General features: G+C 35.7%; 3 protein-coding genes across 4 annotated transcripts; all 3 read right to left on the bottom strand.

The window, feature by feature from the left end:
- LOC109723380 lies at positions 1,607-3,442 on the bottom strand. 2 transcript variants are annotated; one of them, XM_020251719.1, is made up of 6 exons: positions 2,916-3,431; positions 2,498-2,613; positions 2,323-2,424; positions 2,134-2,247; positions 1,824-1,880; positions 1,607-1,718 (listed from the first exon to the last, which is right to left on the bottom strand). In XM_020251719.1, the coding sequence occupies exons 1-6, from the start codon at positions 3,042-3,044 to the stop codon at positions 1,622-1,624; spliced, it is 615 nt and encodes a 204-aa protein (XP_020107308.1). In that variant the 5' UTR covers positions 3,045-3,431; the 3' UTR covers positions 1,607-1,621. The 2 variants fall into 2 exon arrangements, with proteins under 2 accessions (XP_020107308.1, XP_020107309.1); XM_020251720.1 differs by lacking the exon at positions 1,824-1,880 and having other exon boundaries at positions 2,916-3,442.
- LOC109723361 lies at positions 3,230-4,752 on the bottom strand. Its single transcript, XM_020251698.1, has 5 exons — positions 4,607-4,752; positions 4,390-4,498; positions 4,167-4,304; positions 3,573-3,677; positions 3,230-3,262 (listed from the first exon to the last, which is right to left on the bottom strand). Exons 1-5 carry the CDS (start codon positions 4,633-4,635, stop codon positions 3,230-3,232), a joined length of 414 nt encoding a protein of 137 aa, XP_020107287.1. The 5' UTR covers positions 4,636-4,752.
- On the bottom strand, positions 9,956-15,669 carry LOC109723379 (chloroplast sensor kinase, chloroplastic). The gene is given in 10 exon segments (XM_020251718.1): positions 9,956-10,362; positions 10,365-10,422; positions 11,022-11,295; positions 12,152-12,378; positions 13,106-13,198; positions 13,284-13,352; positions 13,435-13,500; positions 14,069-14,386; positions 14,485-14,655; positions 15,206-15,669. Coding segments are annotated over 10 exon segments (1,908 nt in total). The 5' UTR covers positions 15,608-15,669; the 3' UTR covers positions 9,956-10,132.

The following is a 16,601-nucleotide window of genomic DNA, read 5'->3' as shown; positions in this document are numbered from 1 at the left end:
TGTCAAATCAAGTTTATAAAGTAATCGTATTAAAGAGAAAATCTTTCTGGTAATAAACCAACTGCTCTAGATAGTGATAATTTTTATCACCACATGCATGAGGCTTCATAAAAAACATGGTGACCATTTTTTATTAAGCTGTTGAATCGGAAATCATTTTACTAAAAACACTATTATTTCCTATTCCCCCTATTGCTAATACTGGATATGTATATATATAGAAAGGTAAAGGAAAACATGCATATAGAATCTGTGATCCCAAAGTTTAAAGCCTTCAATGCTAGCATATGAATCGAAATCAGAGCAAAACTAGAAAAATTTAAGAACAATGATATTTCTTGCAAAAAAGCTTTCCATGTTCTCAGTATAAATTACACTTAGGCAGAGGAAGAGTATTGTACAATCGTCCACGGCTTTCGGTCCACCACCAAATTTTCAAAGTAATAAAAAAAAAATCTACAATAAATTGACGTATGAGATGAGATAGATTATGGATTGGTAAATGATGCAAGGATATAGAGATGCACCATGTGCACGAAAATACTTATAAATCGAAACAGCAAAGCTAAACATGAGCCGTGTTTGCGGGTGTGAGACCCATCTCTTCATAATATTCCTTCTCAGCCTCTTTCATTCGATTTTGGTATATCTCCAACTCTTCCCCACACCGATCCCCTACCTGAAAAGGCCATACACCAACAACAAATTTAAAAATCAAAACAAAATTCAAACTACTGATGGGAAAGAAGATGAAAAGAAAGGACAAATTTTCAGGAATTGTACCCCTTGCCATGCAGGTTTTCCACTCTGCTCCTGGCCCTGTAAATTTAGGAAATATATATATATATATACACACACACACACAAAGTTGGTGGCCATTGTGTAAAATTGTCGATGATTTCGACAGCATAATGTATACATAAGATTAGAATGTACTGAGACTCTCCCTCAACTGTAGGCTAACATGAATCAAGCCCTGGAACCTTCTCCTTTTTATTGACACTTCCTCAATTTTAGATTGCTTTGATTTTAAGTCATCTCAATCGAATGAAATTGAGGATCTCACGAAATTCAATGTTCATTCGACTAAATATAACAGTTTTTTTCGTTTTACTTGATGAAAAATGTTGGCTCGATTAACAGTTAGTGTCTGAATAGCAAATGAAATCGTTAACTTTAGCAGAATCTTCGATTCAAATTACATAAATAACTCAAATCAAAAAATCGAAAAGTTGAGGGAGCTATAATAAGAGAAATATAATGTTGATATTTTTACCTATATCTAATAAATTTACTATCATGTTACCTCATTTCGTAGGGTAGGAAATTCAAGATGAACAATCCACTGAGCATCGACGACTCCTATTTTCTCGCGAGCGGGCTGTAACATTGTAGAGAAAAGGGGAAAAAAAGAGAAAAAAAAGATGCGATCATAGAATAATAAGCATCATAACAACTTATATAACTCGGTACTTCGCCTAACAAGTTAGGAGAAAAGATAGTGGACAAAGTACCTCTTGCACACATCTCCTAAGATTGTGATCAAGGCCCCATCCATGAACCAAGTCATTCTACGAAACACAAAGAATAGCGCATTTTAATTCAAGATGTAAGTTTCGAGTTACGATTTATAATTTAGAGGTGAATGTACCTGAATCATATGCCATACGCATCTCCATGCTTTTCTGGAGAACACTGGAGCCATTATCTCAACAAATCTGCAAAAGGAATGATAAAATTACGAAGTTAGTCGAATTATCTTCATCTCAATGTGAGCAATCTAGAAAAGAAGAGGAAAGAAAAGAGTAAAGGCGGATAAATACGCGGCACATGGTGGAAGATGAGGATCAGGGCAATAGTCTGGTCTTTCTTCTGTTTCTCTGCCAAAGACATCATCAGATAATCTTCGCATTGTTACGAGGAAAATTCATTCATCTTATTAAAGCACATGAAATGAACTGAAGATGTTTTCTTTTGCTTTTTCTTGCTTTTTTTTTAAAAAAAACTCAAAGTGTATGTGATTAGCAGATGATGGATTGTTTGCAGTATTATTTGTAAATTAGTTCATGCGCTGGCGCATTCACTCGCATAGAATATCAAATTGAAACGACAGAAAAAAAGAAGCAAGCTTACTTATGAACTTCAACATCGCCTTTTCTCCGCGTCATTCGCCATGCTATCTCCTTTTCCGTGTCCAAAGCAGGCTGCGAGATCTCTAATCCGTGCTTTTTCGCCAGCTTAATGTATCTGCAATACCAGAAATGAATCCGAAAAACCAAGATTGACAGCAAAAAAAAAAGGTGAATAGAGGTGACGGTTTACTCTTCGGCATCGAAATGCTCGACTGCAAGATCTTCGTCCCAGACGAATATGTACTCGTATGGAGCCACGATGTCAGGGTGCAAGAATCGTTTCGCATACCACCTGAAATCAAGAAACAGCAAAACGTGACCGTGCAGCGATAATTAGTTACTGACGAACAACTTATTAATCTCACCATTTCGTCTGCTTTCTGGTGCTCACATGAATAGCCCGCTTCGACCACTCGAACTCATCCCATTCGCTCGTTCTTCCGTCATAATGGAACAGTAGGATGGTAAAATTTTCAGAAAACTGCATGCAGCAGTATCAGAATTCCAGCAGTAAGTCACAGTGACTTCAAAGGGCTTCTATTCAAGAGCTTAAACATTATGAAATTCGCGATTACCAGAAACCTCATATTACAAAATGCAACATGTCTGACTCATGCGATGATTAAGTAAATTCAGATTGGTAAAAATAATAAAGTAAAGATAAATCATGTATTTCCGGTTTCAATTTTATGATCTTCGGAAAATTTCCCCCCCTTAGACAGCTAAAGTAGTAGAGGGCATGTAAGATCTTTCAGCAGTTCTTCTTTGTGAAGACAATTTTACCTTTTGGACTGCGGCATTAACATTTTCTCTCTGTTTATAACCAACTGTAAAAGTTACAAGATACTTCTGCTTAAGGGACAGGTCCTGGATATCACAAAAGCAGTTCGTTACGCAACATAGAAGAAACATAATCGACTTGATTTGGAGTGGCGCATTGACATGAAAAAAGAGTAATACATCCAAACTAATGAAGCGATGCGTGATTGATTGGACCGATTTACGTCTAGCAAAGTATTGAGGCTAAACCTTTTAGTTGAGATAATATTTGGTAATGGACAGAAACAGCTGTAGTGTGAAGCGAAAACCAAGAGCATTTACACGAACAATGAAAATTGAAGTATTTGGACCTACAGGGCATATGATGCATCTGAAGAATTACTGAAACAAAAGAATGAGAGGGAAAAATCTCTCAACTTAGAAGATGTTTTCAGAAGCTCGTTCGATTCCATGATGAAACTTCAAGAAATAGATGAAATATGAGGGGACACATTAAGTTATCAACAAATAACTACAATAAATCAGTTGATAAGGCGGTACGATTCACCAAAGTAACTACTAACAAGAATTACATGAGCAGAGGAAAAGATTCCTCAATTTAGAAGAAACTCTGGACATTCATTTTGAACTAACAATGAAACTCCAGTAGCTGTAACATACCTCACTTGGGTGTCCCCACAACCTATGCTGATATAAATCCGACTCTGAAACAACGATTCCCGGTGGTAGTGTTTCTGCACCTTTAGGATTTGTTGGAGCATATTTCTACAAGCATCATAAAGAAGTTAATCTCAGTTGTATGATCATCCCCTTTATGATTAAATACCAAAATTTATCGTACAACAATACTTTTCGACATGATTGAAGTCAATGAGCACACAAAAAAGTTGATTTATCTCTGCACATAGTACGCAATAGTCATCTCATAGTTGTTATCTCGTGACTTTTACGACAGTTAAAACACAGAAATCTGATGTTACGAATGTTCCGATGAAATCGGTATATAACTAGATAGAGAACCATCCACATAACCACATTCAATTGGCACACTTTCGGATTAAGAAACAAGTGCAATAATCATTTTGTAATTTTATGCTGTATCTAATTCAATAATGTGCCATAAGATTATGCTGTATAATACTGAAGTAAGCTCAAATAAATAAACGATGGACAAAAATTATCGTTCATCAATGTCAACAACACAACAAACTTCATTTGGAGAGATGAAACCACATGCTTCGGTCGAAAATGTACCTCTAGAGTATAATTTAAACCCAGTTTAGTAGTATTCGTATTGTGATCTTTAGCAGAAGTATCATTCAGTAATACTGGAGTTTTGAGACTAGAATTCCTGTCTTCATTGTATGAAAAAATGCTAGATGGGAACTGGATCTGCCAAATTCGGAAAGCATATATGTTATTCGCTCTCTCGTAGCGCAACAAACATATACAAGCACTAAAGATGTTAATTTCATACCTGTATTGTGTTAGCAGGTAAAGAAGCTCCTATCAGAAGACCAAATATAATTCCAGTTACTGCTGTTATAACAAGCCTCACACTTCCATTTCGTTTTCCGAGAAATTCACTGTGAGTAACCAATTCATTGAAGAACATATCACCTTACAGCAAAGAAAAATGAAAGAAAAGCATATGCAAGAACATGGGCATCAAATGAGAAAGAAAACATACATACCCTTGTAAAATATTTTCGAGCTTTGCCATGATCTTAGATATCTAAGATTCACTAAAAGAGACAGATTCTTGCAACAAGGTTCTGTTCCGCGTTGTTCGAAGAGTTCATAATTGCAAATATTTTCATAAAAATGGCTGGTCTTTGTAACAAGTAACACAGTTAGATTCCAATCCCTGAAATAACACAAATGACATAATATGTACACATAAATTAAGATAAAAACAAACGTTTTCCAGCTCAAATAACTAGTTGTTCTTTGCCATACAAACACAACATAGGCAGTAGATTCAGATATAGCTAGTATGAACTAATAGAAGAATAAAAATTTAATAATTCTATTGGATGTATAATTTCCAATGCAATTGTAACTAACCACATGAGGGGTAATTTATCAAAGTGAAAAAAGTGATAGTACTGTAACTGTCACAATCAAATATTGATTGTACAAAATGTGAGAAAAGATAATAAAAAATCTGTTTAGTTTGCTAAAGATATAATAGTTGGCACCGAACTAAGAGATGGAAGTGTTTTTTTATAACAAAACAAGAGATGAGTTTAGTGAGAATCGAACTTAAGAACTCTTATATTTTGATACTATGTGAAACAATTATTAGTCCTTAAAAATCGATCAAAACGGCTAGAAAATGACATTTATAAATATATAAATATATATATTCAACAAACTCTTACCCTGAATTTAAAAGGGAAAACTGATTCAAGACAATGAAGCTGTGCTTCTCCTCTCAATATTGAAGCACACGGAAATTTACACAGAGCTCCTTTAGTTTTCAGATATTTGCTACACAGTTCCCGAGTTTTGTTTTTACCCTTGGTCTTATTATATAATTTTTTTTTATTTTTAATTTTTCGTTCATAAAATTTCGTGCAACGTAAGCACTTGTACTTTAAATATTCTTTTAAACATCCTTTTTGATGAATGGTCATACAATGACTTAAGTGGGATTTGAGCTTACATTTTCTTTTTTCTTCTTTTGGAACTGAAGAGGCTTAAATTCGACTCTAATATTATATGTTTTTTTTTAAAACAAATCATCTAATAGGAAATCAACGGTCTCTCTTAAATATGGATGCCCACAATGTACACTCACAACATATATAGTTCTCTTTTAAATTTCAAAAATCTCTATTTTGTTCTTTTAAATTTCAGAAATGTTTTTAGAGAGTTACAATATTAATTAAGAGAGCAAAATAATAAAATTATCCTTACTTATTCTATAAAAAAATAATTTTTAAATATATTTCAGTTATTTTTAATGGCATTTATGATATAAATTATAAGAAATTTACGGAATAGCAACACAATTCTACCAAAAGGAGACTTTTAAAATAAACTTAGCTGAAAATATGAATTAAGTAGAATTCGAATTTAAAACTTCGAATATCAACCACTGAACTAAACGCTATATCACTTGCTTTAGGAACGTTGGATTTTACATGAAAATTTTTAAACCCCTGTGTTATAGACTTAGGATTAATTATTGCTCATGCTTAATTCATATTTCCACGTCTTCTGATGCAGTCCTTGTGGTTTTTTCGTTGACTTTTCCGTCGTTGTACGAATCTTAAGAACGCAGCGTCAACTTGTCATAGAATAGTATATATATTAATTAGTATTAAAGAGGCTACAAATTGTAGCTTTTAATATACTTTCACATTGTATTCAACTTTGCACTGCTACCGATCGTCCCTAGCGCAAGTGGCAAAAAGACTTAGTGATTGATATCTGACACCTAAATTCGAATCCTAGTTGATTTACATTTCCAGCTAAGTTATTTTCTAAATGAAATAAACGAAATAGGTAGCATGCTGCCTTTCTCTCAAAAAAAAAAAACTTTGCACTGCTCTTTTATATTCATATGCAACATCAATTTATTTCCCTTATTTTTTATGGCTAAATTACAGAAAATAATGTTTCTATCAATATTTTTTTTATTTTCTCTCTCTTTCATTTAAAAATTTATATTTTATTTATTTTAAAAATAAAAATTATTCATAAGAAAATACACTGTGACAAAATAATCAAATTACCTCTTATCTTTTTCGGGGTGAGCGTGAACAGAGAGGTGGGTGAGGGCAAGGGGGAGGCGGCGGAGGCGTGTGTGCAGGCATGGACAGAGAGATGGTCGAGGGCGAGGCGGCGGAGGGGGAGGCGGTGCGGCGGCGAGAGAGGCGGCGCAGCCGAGGATGAGAAAGGATGAGAGTTTTAAGAGTACTTTGGGTATAAAAAATAAGATATAAACGGAATCCTAATGAAACACTGACGGCGGAGATCAAAGAACAATTTTTATTTTTTTTATTTTTTAAGAGGACAAAGTGTAAGTTTTAACTTAGCCCTTTTTTAAAATAAATTTTAATTTATCCTACTGTAGTTTTGCTTATTTTTTTAGTTATTCTACAGTTTAAAATGTTGAAGCACTTAAAAACTGTGCGGTTTAGCTCATTTTTATTTAGCTCATTTTTATTTTGTTGTTTTGTGATTAAAAAATTAGTTATTAGAAAATTTTAGTTTGTAATCCTGCTTAATAGTTGATTTTTGATATAAATAAAAATAAAATTATAAGATAATTAAGTATAATTTTTTGAACTATAAAATGATAAAATAAAAATAAGCTAAACAACAGTAGATCAAATTGAAGTTTACGTCTTTTCATTTCTACCTCGGCCTCTGTAAGCATCTAATAAACTCTTTTTTTTACCCCACTGATACTCTGTATAATCAATAATAAATAGTAACACTGAATTTCAAATGTCATCATCATCTCATTTAGAAACTTAGAAAGGTTTGTTTTTATTTGTGATTTTTGATATTTTTCCCAACTTTATTTTTTATGTATAAAGCGGATAAGAAATCTTATGTAGAATATCTTTTACAAAAGAAAAAAAGCTCCTTATACATTAAAAAAAAAAAAAGAGTGTAGATCTTACACCTTCTACTATAATAAGGATGCAAATGGATCCGAGTTGGTGGAGCTCTCGTCTCGATCGTTCCGAATGGGACGGTAAGTGGGAACGAAAAATATAAAAAAATATAATCCATTCCGAATTCACTCTGATACATTGAGTAAATAGAGCGGGTGACGAAAGATCTTTTTCTTCTTTCAATCTGTCTCGATTCGTCAAAAATCTGTCAAAAATCCGCTGCTGCCTCGATTCACCTCGAATGGAGCGGTAAGTAAGAGCCAAAAATAAAATAAAAAATAACCCGCCCTCCTCTCACAAGAAATAGAGCGGAAAGTGGGAGAACCCTCCCGCCCCCAGATCTGCCTCGTTTGTAAAACTAATTGTAGGGTTGATAAAAATTTAAATTATTTTTAGTAAAAATAAAAAAAATTTATATGATAAATTGAATATCAACAATGGTCTTACAATAAAGTGGGTATGAGATGTGTATATAATTTTGGAACGTGCGAATAGCATTGCTTTGTACAGAAACAATATTTTGATTACTGTGCATGAGATGGCGTGGTGAACCGGGTGCAGCGAATAGTTTGGAAATTAAAGGTTTGGCGTGATCATGCCGTTCACTCTCGCGGGTTTTGAGGCTAAAACCGAGGGTGAGAAGGTCAGATTCAGAAACCCATCATCAGATGATTACGGGAATAGGATTATAGGAATATTAATATTCAATCAAAAGTTTTTTTACTATATTTTTATAATAAAATAAAATAATCATTTCATTTTTATTTATTTTTTTTTTTAACCCTTTATCGTACCCATTCCCACCTCGTAAATTCTCCAAATATGTATATATATATGCTAGTTTATTTATTATCCAAGAACCATTTTCTCACTCGACTTAGGGCCGTTTCGATTTTTCCGTTGAACTGCAAAGAATATATCTCAACCAATGATACATACAATATAAGCTTGATGGTTAGTATCAAAGGTTTCAAGTGTTGGCTATTTATTTTTTTGTTGAGAGATAGGTAGCACGCTACCCGCTTTGTTTATTTCATTTAGAAATAAACTTAGTTGGAAATATGAATCAACTAGGATTCGAACTTGGATCTCGGGTACCAACCACCAAGCCCTTTGCCACTTGCTCTAGGGACGGTCGGTTGATGGTTAATATCAAAGGTTCCAAGTGTTGGCTATTTATTATTTGGTTAAAATAGCTTCAACTTTCTACCCCTGAAACAATAGGCTCGGAAGACTAATAAGTTGAGTTGGGTGAGTGTAATAAGTTGAGTAGGATTGCGGTCCACGAAAAACCTAATGGCACGAAGCCCAACAATAAACCTAACGTTCCGATGGATTGAGTCATGTTGAAGCCTGTGAGCACTGTGATTGAGCTCTTTAAGTTTGATGGGTATGTCCTTTCTATCAGCACGTGCTTTTGAGATTGTTAGTTAGTTAGTGTTTACTATTTGATTTCCTTTAGTTTGACTTTAACAATGGACAGTGCGAGAAAAGTCAAAGCACTAATTAAGGAGTTGAAGGGGAGATTCATTTTTGCATTAATTTGCTTCATTAATAATTTCTCATGCGTTACGTCAAACGAGGTTTTCTTTTTAATGTTTTGTCTCGTTAAATGGTCGGTAACTTAAATAATCATAGAATTTTTTTAAAAATAATAATTGATATTCAAGCCTTTTAGACGGTTTTAGATCGAGAAATAATAAACTCAGAATTTGTACTTGACTGTAAAATTAATCACAGCTGCGACATTTATGTTTTGGGAAGTAAAATTGGTAAAAATTATTCTATTTTGGGTTACATTGCATTTTTGGTCGTCAAGCAGTGAGGTGCGATATACTTCGATCCTCGAACTTTAATTTGTCGTAAATTTTGAGTTGAAGTTTTTAGATTATTGTAATCAATTTTTACAGTACAATTTAGTTGATCAAATAGTAATATGCCGTCAACATGACATTAATATACTAGTATTATGACAGACGACATAAAAATGACTAAAATATCACAACATTATCGCATCAACAATATATCATCATTCAATCAACTAAATTACATCGGGAGACTTAATTGCGATCATCTACAAAGTTTGAATTGAAATTTTACAGCAAATTAAAGTTTGAGAATTAAAGCATCACACATCTCGTAGTTTGAAGATCAAAAGTGCAATTTAGCCTCCGTTCTATTACAAGACTAAATTTTGATTTCGAGAGGATCCATCCATGTTGTAGCTTGCGTCCTTAACAATACGATAATTTGATTAATTGTAGCAACTTAAAGCCTGAATATCAAGTATCAAAATAAATGAAGGCACGAATATTACACAAACAAAAGATGAAATGTAAAGCGTATAAAAATGAATTTTAAAAAGAAAACAACGTGAGCATGAATAAACAGTGGATGAGATCTCAAAAGTATCACGGATTAACAATGTGAGCATGATTAAACAATGATTATACATAAACAATCTTCATATAAGTCAATTATAACCTGATTATATTGTTACCAAACTTTTAAATTGTCCACACCACTGCTAATCATCCGCCAACACTATGTACATACTATTGAATGAACAAACAAGAAGCTTACAGATTACAACAGTAAGTACCCGAAAAAACAGATAAATTTACCTACGCTTCTTGCGCTTGCTGGTGGGCCGAGTCGGACTGCACAGAGGGCAACCATAGTTCGACATGCGTCCCTCCCGTACCGATGGTAGCATTGGGCTTGCAGGGCGAGACGACGCGAACGACACAGCCGAAGCTCTCCAGAATCTCGCGAGCTACAGTCAAACCTGCGATGAAGTTCCACGTCATGTTGTCCTCCAGCATACCATCCGCAAAAAGGTCTACTCCGAACGGAGTGAGTGCACGCATCTGGGTCTGAAAACACAATGTGGCAACTACATGAGAGTAAATGGGATGAAAGCAAATGCACAGGTTGACGAACTTCTATTTTTATCTAGGTCATGATCAAACAGCTTACAAACATAAGCATGTCAAGTGGTCAGCTAAATGGTAATACGAACATACTGAGAAAAGCTAACCAGCAATACTGATGCTTGCTATGAATCTTAAACAAAAATGGCAAGCAAATGATAGATAATGTAACACATAACAAAGAGAGAGAGAGAGAGAGAGAGTTCAGCCATCTCAAGATTAAAGTTAATCCAGCAACTCGTTTATTCGACTTCTATATGTTCTGGTCCTAGCATTTTACTTCACGCAATGTGTCGAGTCCTACATAATCCATTTTTCAGAGTTATCATCTACAACAAAACCCAGAACATATAGAGCTTGTTATCACTTTGCTGCTGAATATAAAGGAAAACAAAAGGAAAATTTTGGGACGGTATTGTTGCTATTCGGAATACATTTAGAAGCTGATGAGTAGCTACTTATTGCCTGCTATCGTGGAACAGAAATTCAAAGAAAATACCTAAAATTGAAGAAAAGAAGAAAACAAGCGATTTTGTAGTTACCATGTATTGCATGTCAGGCCCATCATCATCAATGACAATAAGTGCTCCGCCACCAGGTGCTCCACCTGCATATATTTGAACTTTGCCACCAATGTGAGTCCGCAGAAGAGCGCCTTCTATGAGATTACTGAGTGCCTGTCTCAGAGAAGATTCTTCAACAGCAACTAGGAGAGGATGAGACATTCCACCGAGTTCTAGTGAGCGTTGCTGCTTATTAACAAGTGGTGCAGCAGCTTCGACCAAATCCTTTAACACATCTGAGACATCGCATGGTCTGCCTGACATAAAGACAACAGAGGAAAATGATATGTGATACCTAGGAATAATTGTGCCAGTATTTTCAGGGTAATTCAGAATACCCTTAATGGAACAAATCAGACACGATGAATTTAGAAATAGTACAATACAGCCAATAACTAAAACCAATGGGTTGCTTTCATATTATAAGATCTTTTTACCTGAAGACTTACATGTATCTTGGTATTCGTGGATATAATTGGTGCTATTTTTAAGGTTTTACATATATTTAATAGTTGTTATAATAAGTTCATTTGACTCATAGGATTATAAATTTTTCATATAAAACCAAGTCTTGATATTTCGAGTGATAGGGGTGTGCATGCTAAAAGATGAAGAATGAACTATAATGAAGTGAACCAGCACAAAACCAATCGTCACTCCCCGCCCAACAGTAATTCACTTTTTTGCTCACCTGTCTCCTTTATCAAATGAAAACGCAAACTACAGCCCTCTTTTCCAACATCACTTCATCAGATGGACAATTTTCTTCACTACGAGAAACATAATACTGTAGAAGGAAATAAGAAATTGCCTTAGATTTAGCTAAAAGATGCTCGTTAGAGACTTTTATGAAATAAAGACTTCATGAGGGATTTATACGAAAAGATAGAAGTCACAGACTTTCTTAAAATTGCCTGAAATGTCAAGGATCTGAATGAAATTTCTCCAACAAATATATTTGGTGTTACACATCCCATTCTAGGTCAAACCACAAAATGAGGAGACTTATAAATCAAAAGCTATGATGCCAAATCAAACCAGTGAAATTAATGTGGAAATTTGGGATCTAAATTAATGGCAACAGCCATTTATTTGGTGCCAAATATTACCTAGTATTATATTGTTGAAGAGGTATAAGCCAAAGTGGTGGCATAGGCATCTCGGTGTCCTTTCTATCTGAGACTAGCGGCAGTAATGAATCCACCTTCTGTACACCAAGGTTTTCAACATCTTCTGAGCTATTCTCCGATGGCAAAGATCGGTAAGGTTTTAACTGACCATTTGCTGAACTGTGCTTCTTCTTTAGTGTTTCATCATTGCAACGTACTATGTTAGCCTGGAAAAATCCATAAAACAAACTGAACGTGCCATGTTATGAAGAACAAGAAGCAATACGTGATCTTGAAAAAAGTTGCACAACAAGATATCTCCACACTGAGAAAATGACAACATTTTACCCGTATATGGCAAAAAAAAAATAAAAAAGGAGGAGAAGAGTGTGTGTGTGTCACAGGGGGGCGGGTGGCGGGGTGTTGGGATGGGGAGTGGGGTGGATTTGGTAGGGGTAATTTTTTGAGGGAACTAGGCAAGAAAGAATCTCTTGGTGATCAGTGAATGTGAATGATGATTCAACTTGGTTATCATAAGAAAGAATCTCTTGGTGATCAGTGAATGTGAATGATGATTCAACTTGGTTATCAAAAGAAGCTTTTGAAGAAACCTACAAGTGTAACAAGGTCTCTCACCAGTTACATTTCCAAAAGCCTGGCAAAGTTTACTGATCACAGGAAGAGATATGCATACTCAGAATCACATTACTCTCAAAAAGAATGATGTTATGAGTTTATTGTAGCCCTTCATTGCATGTTATTGTACTGCCACAGTTAATGCTGTTGTCACAGTTACCCTCGAGTTCAATAACATTGCTGTCCACAAATTTATTCAGGTTCAATATGTAAATGGAGTTCATGATTTAAGGATGGGACTGATGGGTTATACTTAAACAAAAATTGCATCTCCCAAATTATTATGACTCAATATAAAGAAATGGGTCTGAGTGTTACCTTGGTGAGATAGACTACATCCTGAATTTGTTGCAAGGCATCTTTCATATGATCGCCTTGGATGAGTATGTCTTCGATGATATCGTAAGGAATCTGTGATAAAATGAAGATATTACCTTCCCACAGTCATAGATTCTCAATAGTCTGTAGCTTCTTATGTCATCATAAATATGCACACCTCGGTTCTCTTCAGATGAAGAGACAACATTTTTGCAAGAGCTCTTATGCTGGCAAGAGGTCCACGAATCTGACAGAAAGTTCAACAGCATAAGATTTTGATCAGTACAGTACCAAATACATATATACACAATAACAGACGAAAGACTTACTTGTTCTACTAAATGACTCATTCTGACATTATTTTGCCAGGATGTTTGTTGGAGCAACAATGCTTTCTGAAATGAACGAAAAACAGAAACCAAAGAGTTATCTTTGTATGTTTGGATATGTCAAGAGATGAATCATTAATAGTTGAAACCCATAGTATCTGAATTTATTGATATGACATTAAGCGTTTAAGTTGATGCAACCAACGGAACTATCCTTAAATCTTCTATACATAAAAATAGTGTCGCTGAAGAAGTGATGACTTTTCTACTTGTCAACAAGAGAATATGCATATTGAAAGTCTGATATGCTTTAGTTAAGAAAAATCATATATGAAATTCACCAACTATAATCAGTCGAGAAGAATAATAGATACCAGCATCAGCTGAGAAGTGGCATCTTCCAGCAGCAGAACTGGAATTTACCAAATCAATCTAAAAATGTAAATGTCTAAACATCATTATATTATTCATTATCACGTGTAATCGGTTTTTGCATACTCAAACTTACAACTTTTACAAGTTTATGTATAAGGAAAAATAAAAGAAAGCCTACTGGGAAAAGTTAGTCAAGGTGTGGATATGTTATCGCATGGAATTTGAAAGTAAAATGAACAAAAGGCTAATTCTGAAGTACCTGATCCATGACGTATGCCATGGCCAAAGAATTAGAAATCATAATAGCTCTTGATCTCTGCTCATTAGTAAACTGAACATAAGCTTTCTGCAAATCTTCTCCAGAAGGCTGAATTTCCCACAATTTTCCATAGGAACGTGAAGGCAAATCATATGATCTATTTTTAGGAGGGTTATACAGTAACTGTTCTTCAGTACCAAGTGCATCCATATTTGTAGCCAGTTCCAATTTTGGAAGCTCCACAACTAAGAAGCCCACAAGAAATGGATGTTTCACCATTGGAAGAACGAAAGATCTAGATTCAGGTATAAAGTCCACCTATAATTCATAAACATACAAAAATAAGACCTTTATCAGAACATGAGATAAGTGTCTTTATTATCTGCCGCAAATGTAAGTTTACTTGAACACCACACTTGCTGCTTCAGCAATGCAGCTTCAGCCGCACGTAGCCCAGCAGGTATAGCAAAATTGGCAACTAATAAGATACACTGCGAAATCTCAGGAACATCAATTCCCGGGAAATTAGCAACTTGACGCAGTTCTAACTGATCCATAACATAACTGCCTGCTGGCCTAACGTAGACCTGCAAAATGGACATTAAAAAAGTATCACCTAAGAGCGGACGAAGAATTCGTCAAACCACGAGTAACAACATATTATCAGCATGGATAAGTGTCATGAAAATTGCCACTGGTTCCAAATTTGTTGGCCAATAGTAGGTATAACAGATCAAATATATAGTCAACGCTACAAAGATATGGCAAAGCATCATCATAGGTCTCGACAGCATGGATTTAACTCTCAGGCACTGTACTGCTATTATGTTAAACATAGTACTTACATGTAGAGATTCTACTACGATGGGAAGCAAAATGGAGATTTCAAGGCCTAATAACAGAAGCTGCAACTTGAAGCTTCTAATTCCGCTGCAAAGAGAGGTTAATTAGGGGAATTTCAATATATGGTGCCTCTCATAACAGCACTAATCAAACAGAACCTTGTCGAATACAACATACACAATCCAAAGCATGCCTTTTTCGCCAAACAAAATCGAAACTTTCCTACAGAAACAGATTAACACAAGCTAATAATTCACTGCCAAAGAACCCAAATCGAAATGAATCCAAACCTACCGACAACGCAGCATCCCGATGGACGACCATCCGGAACAGCTGCAGCTGCTCGACGCAGAGGCGCCGGAAATCGGGGCTTGGCATGACGACCCCGCCGCCCTCCTCCCCCTCCTTCTCCTCCACGCGGCGCCGCGTGAACTCCACAGGCGACGCCGCCGACGCGCGGCGGACTGCGGCGGCCACCGCCGCCGCCGAGGGCGGGGCGAGCTCCTCCTCGGCGCCGCCCTGGTCGGGGAGGGCGACGGGGTGGAGCGCGGCGGAGAGGTGGGTTCGAGGGGTGGGAGAACGAGGGCGGGGCGAGTGGAGAGGGGAGTGGATTCGCATGTAGGGTTTCGGAGGAGAGGGGCGGGGATTCGCGCAGTGGAAGAGAGGGGAGGAGGAATTGGAGAGGAGGAGGAGCATCGCGCGAATGTTTTGGGAAGGAGCGGAAACGAACGGGCAACGGCTACTACTCCGGGGACTTTATCCCCGTTATTTTTTATAATAGGATATAGGGATGTAAATGGATCCGGGTAGTAATTGGAGCTCCGGCCCGATTCGCCCTGGGTGCGGGGTCGGTGTGAATCAAAAATAAGGAAAAAATTAATTTGTTCCGAACTCGATTCGATCAACACACAAAAAAAAAAAAAAAAAAAAAAAAATTAAAGCGAAAGCCGAGAGACTACTATCCGCTTTTGATTTGTATCAATTAATTAAAAATTCACTAAAAATTTATTCACGTCTTTTACGAAGCGATAAATAAAGATAAAAAATAGATTTTTTTTAAAAATAGATTTTTTTAAAAAGTTGAAAGAGGTCTCATTTGCGTTCCTAATAAAGTTTCTATGAACCCTGGAACGGTAACGATCGTAACATTTACCTCCATTTAGGTGATCATCATACTTTTGACTGGTGAATTAGCTCTGGTACTAAATGTAACGATCCGATCTACTAGCAATAATAACTTGTTGAGCTCAAACTACTGGTCCAAAATACTTAAGTCCGATTATTATTACTAATATAATGTCTTCTTATATACTTAATGATAATTTTATTCCGTTCCGATGTAGGACTATTAGGTGTCGCAAATTAAATGTGGGCCGGCTTCTAATGGAGCCATGCTAAGTCCTAGGTCGGCCCAAATAAATTTAGTCGGGGTTGGGCTGGTTAAGCACACAAAACACAAAATTTTGGGCTCTTAAGTTGGGCTCGGATTTATTTTTTATTTTTATTTTTATTTTTAATTATATTTACATCATTCTCGGTAAGTATATGTTTTTTAGGAAACCAGGATACATTGCCAAACTCTTTTCTTTTATATTTATTATATTAATCCCCCCTTTTTTTTTTGCTCTTTACACACAATTCTTAGTAAATACATATATTTTTGGAAACTAAGATACACTATCAACACTTT

Source organism: Ananas comosus, linkage group 17 (genome assembly GCF_001540865.1).
Source record: "Ananas comosus cultivar F153 linkage group 17, ASM154086v1, whole genome shotgun sequence".
NCBI classification, from domain to species: Eukaryota; Viridiplantae; Streptophyta; class Magnoliopsida; order Poales; family Bromeliaceae; genus Ananas; species Ananas comosus.
Note: the sequence above shows the minus strand (reverse complement) of the source record. Positions and strands in the feature narration are given on the sequence as shown.

Excerpts from the sequence above, each read along its gene's own strand:
- LOC109723380 (XM_020251719.1), bottom strand. The coding sequence starts at position 3,044 with ATGTTTCTTCTATGTTGCGTAACGAACTGCTTTTGTGATATCCAGGAC. Across the intron at positions 2,248-2,322 it reads GAGCATTTCGATGCCGAAGA|ATACATTAAGCTGGCGAAAA; the intron begins GTAAACCGTCAC and ends CTGGTATTGCAG. Across the intron at positions 1,881-2,133 it reads GGCGATGTTGAAGTTCATAA|AGAAACAGAAGAAAGACCAG; the intron begins GTAAGCTTGCTT and ends TGTCTTTGGCAG.
- LOC109723361 (XM_020251698.1), bottom strand. The coding sequence starts at position 4,635 with ATGGCAAAGCTCGAAAATATTTTACAAGG. Across the intron at positions 3,678-4,166 it reads GTTTAAATTATACTCTAGAG|AAATATGCTCCAACAAATCC; the intron begins GTACATTTTCGA and ends TGATGCTTGTAG. Across the intron at positions 3,263-3,572 it reads TGTGGGGACACCCAAGTGAG|GTCCAAATACTTCAATTTTC; the intron begins GTATGTTACAGC and ends TATGCCCTGTAG.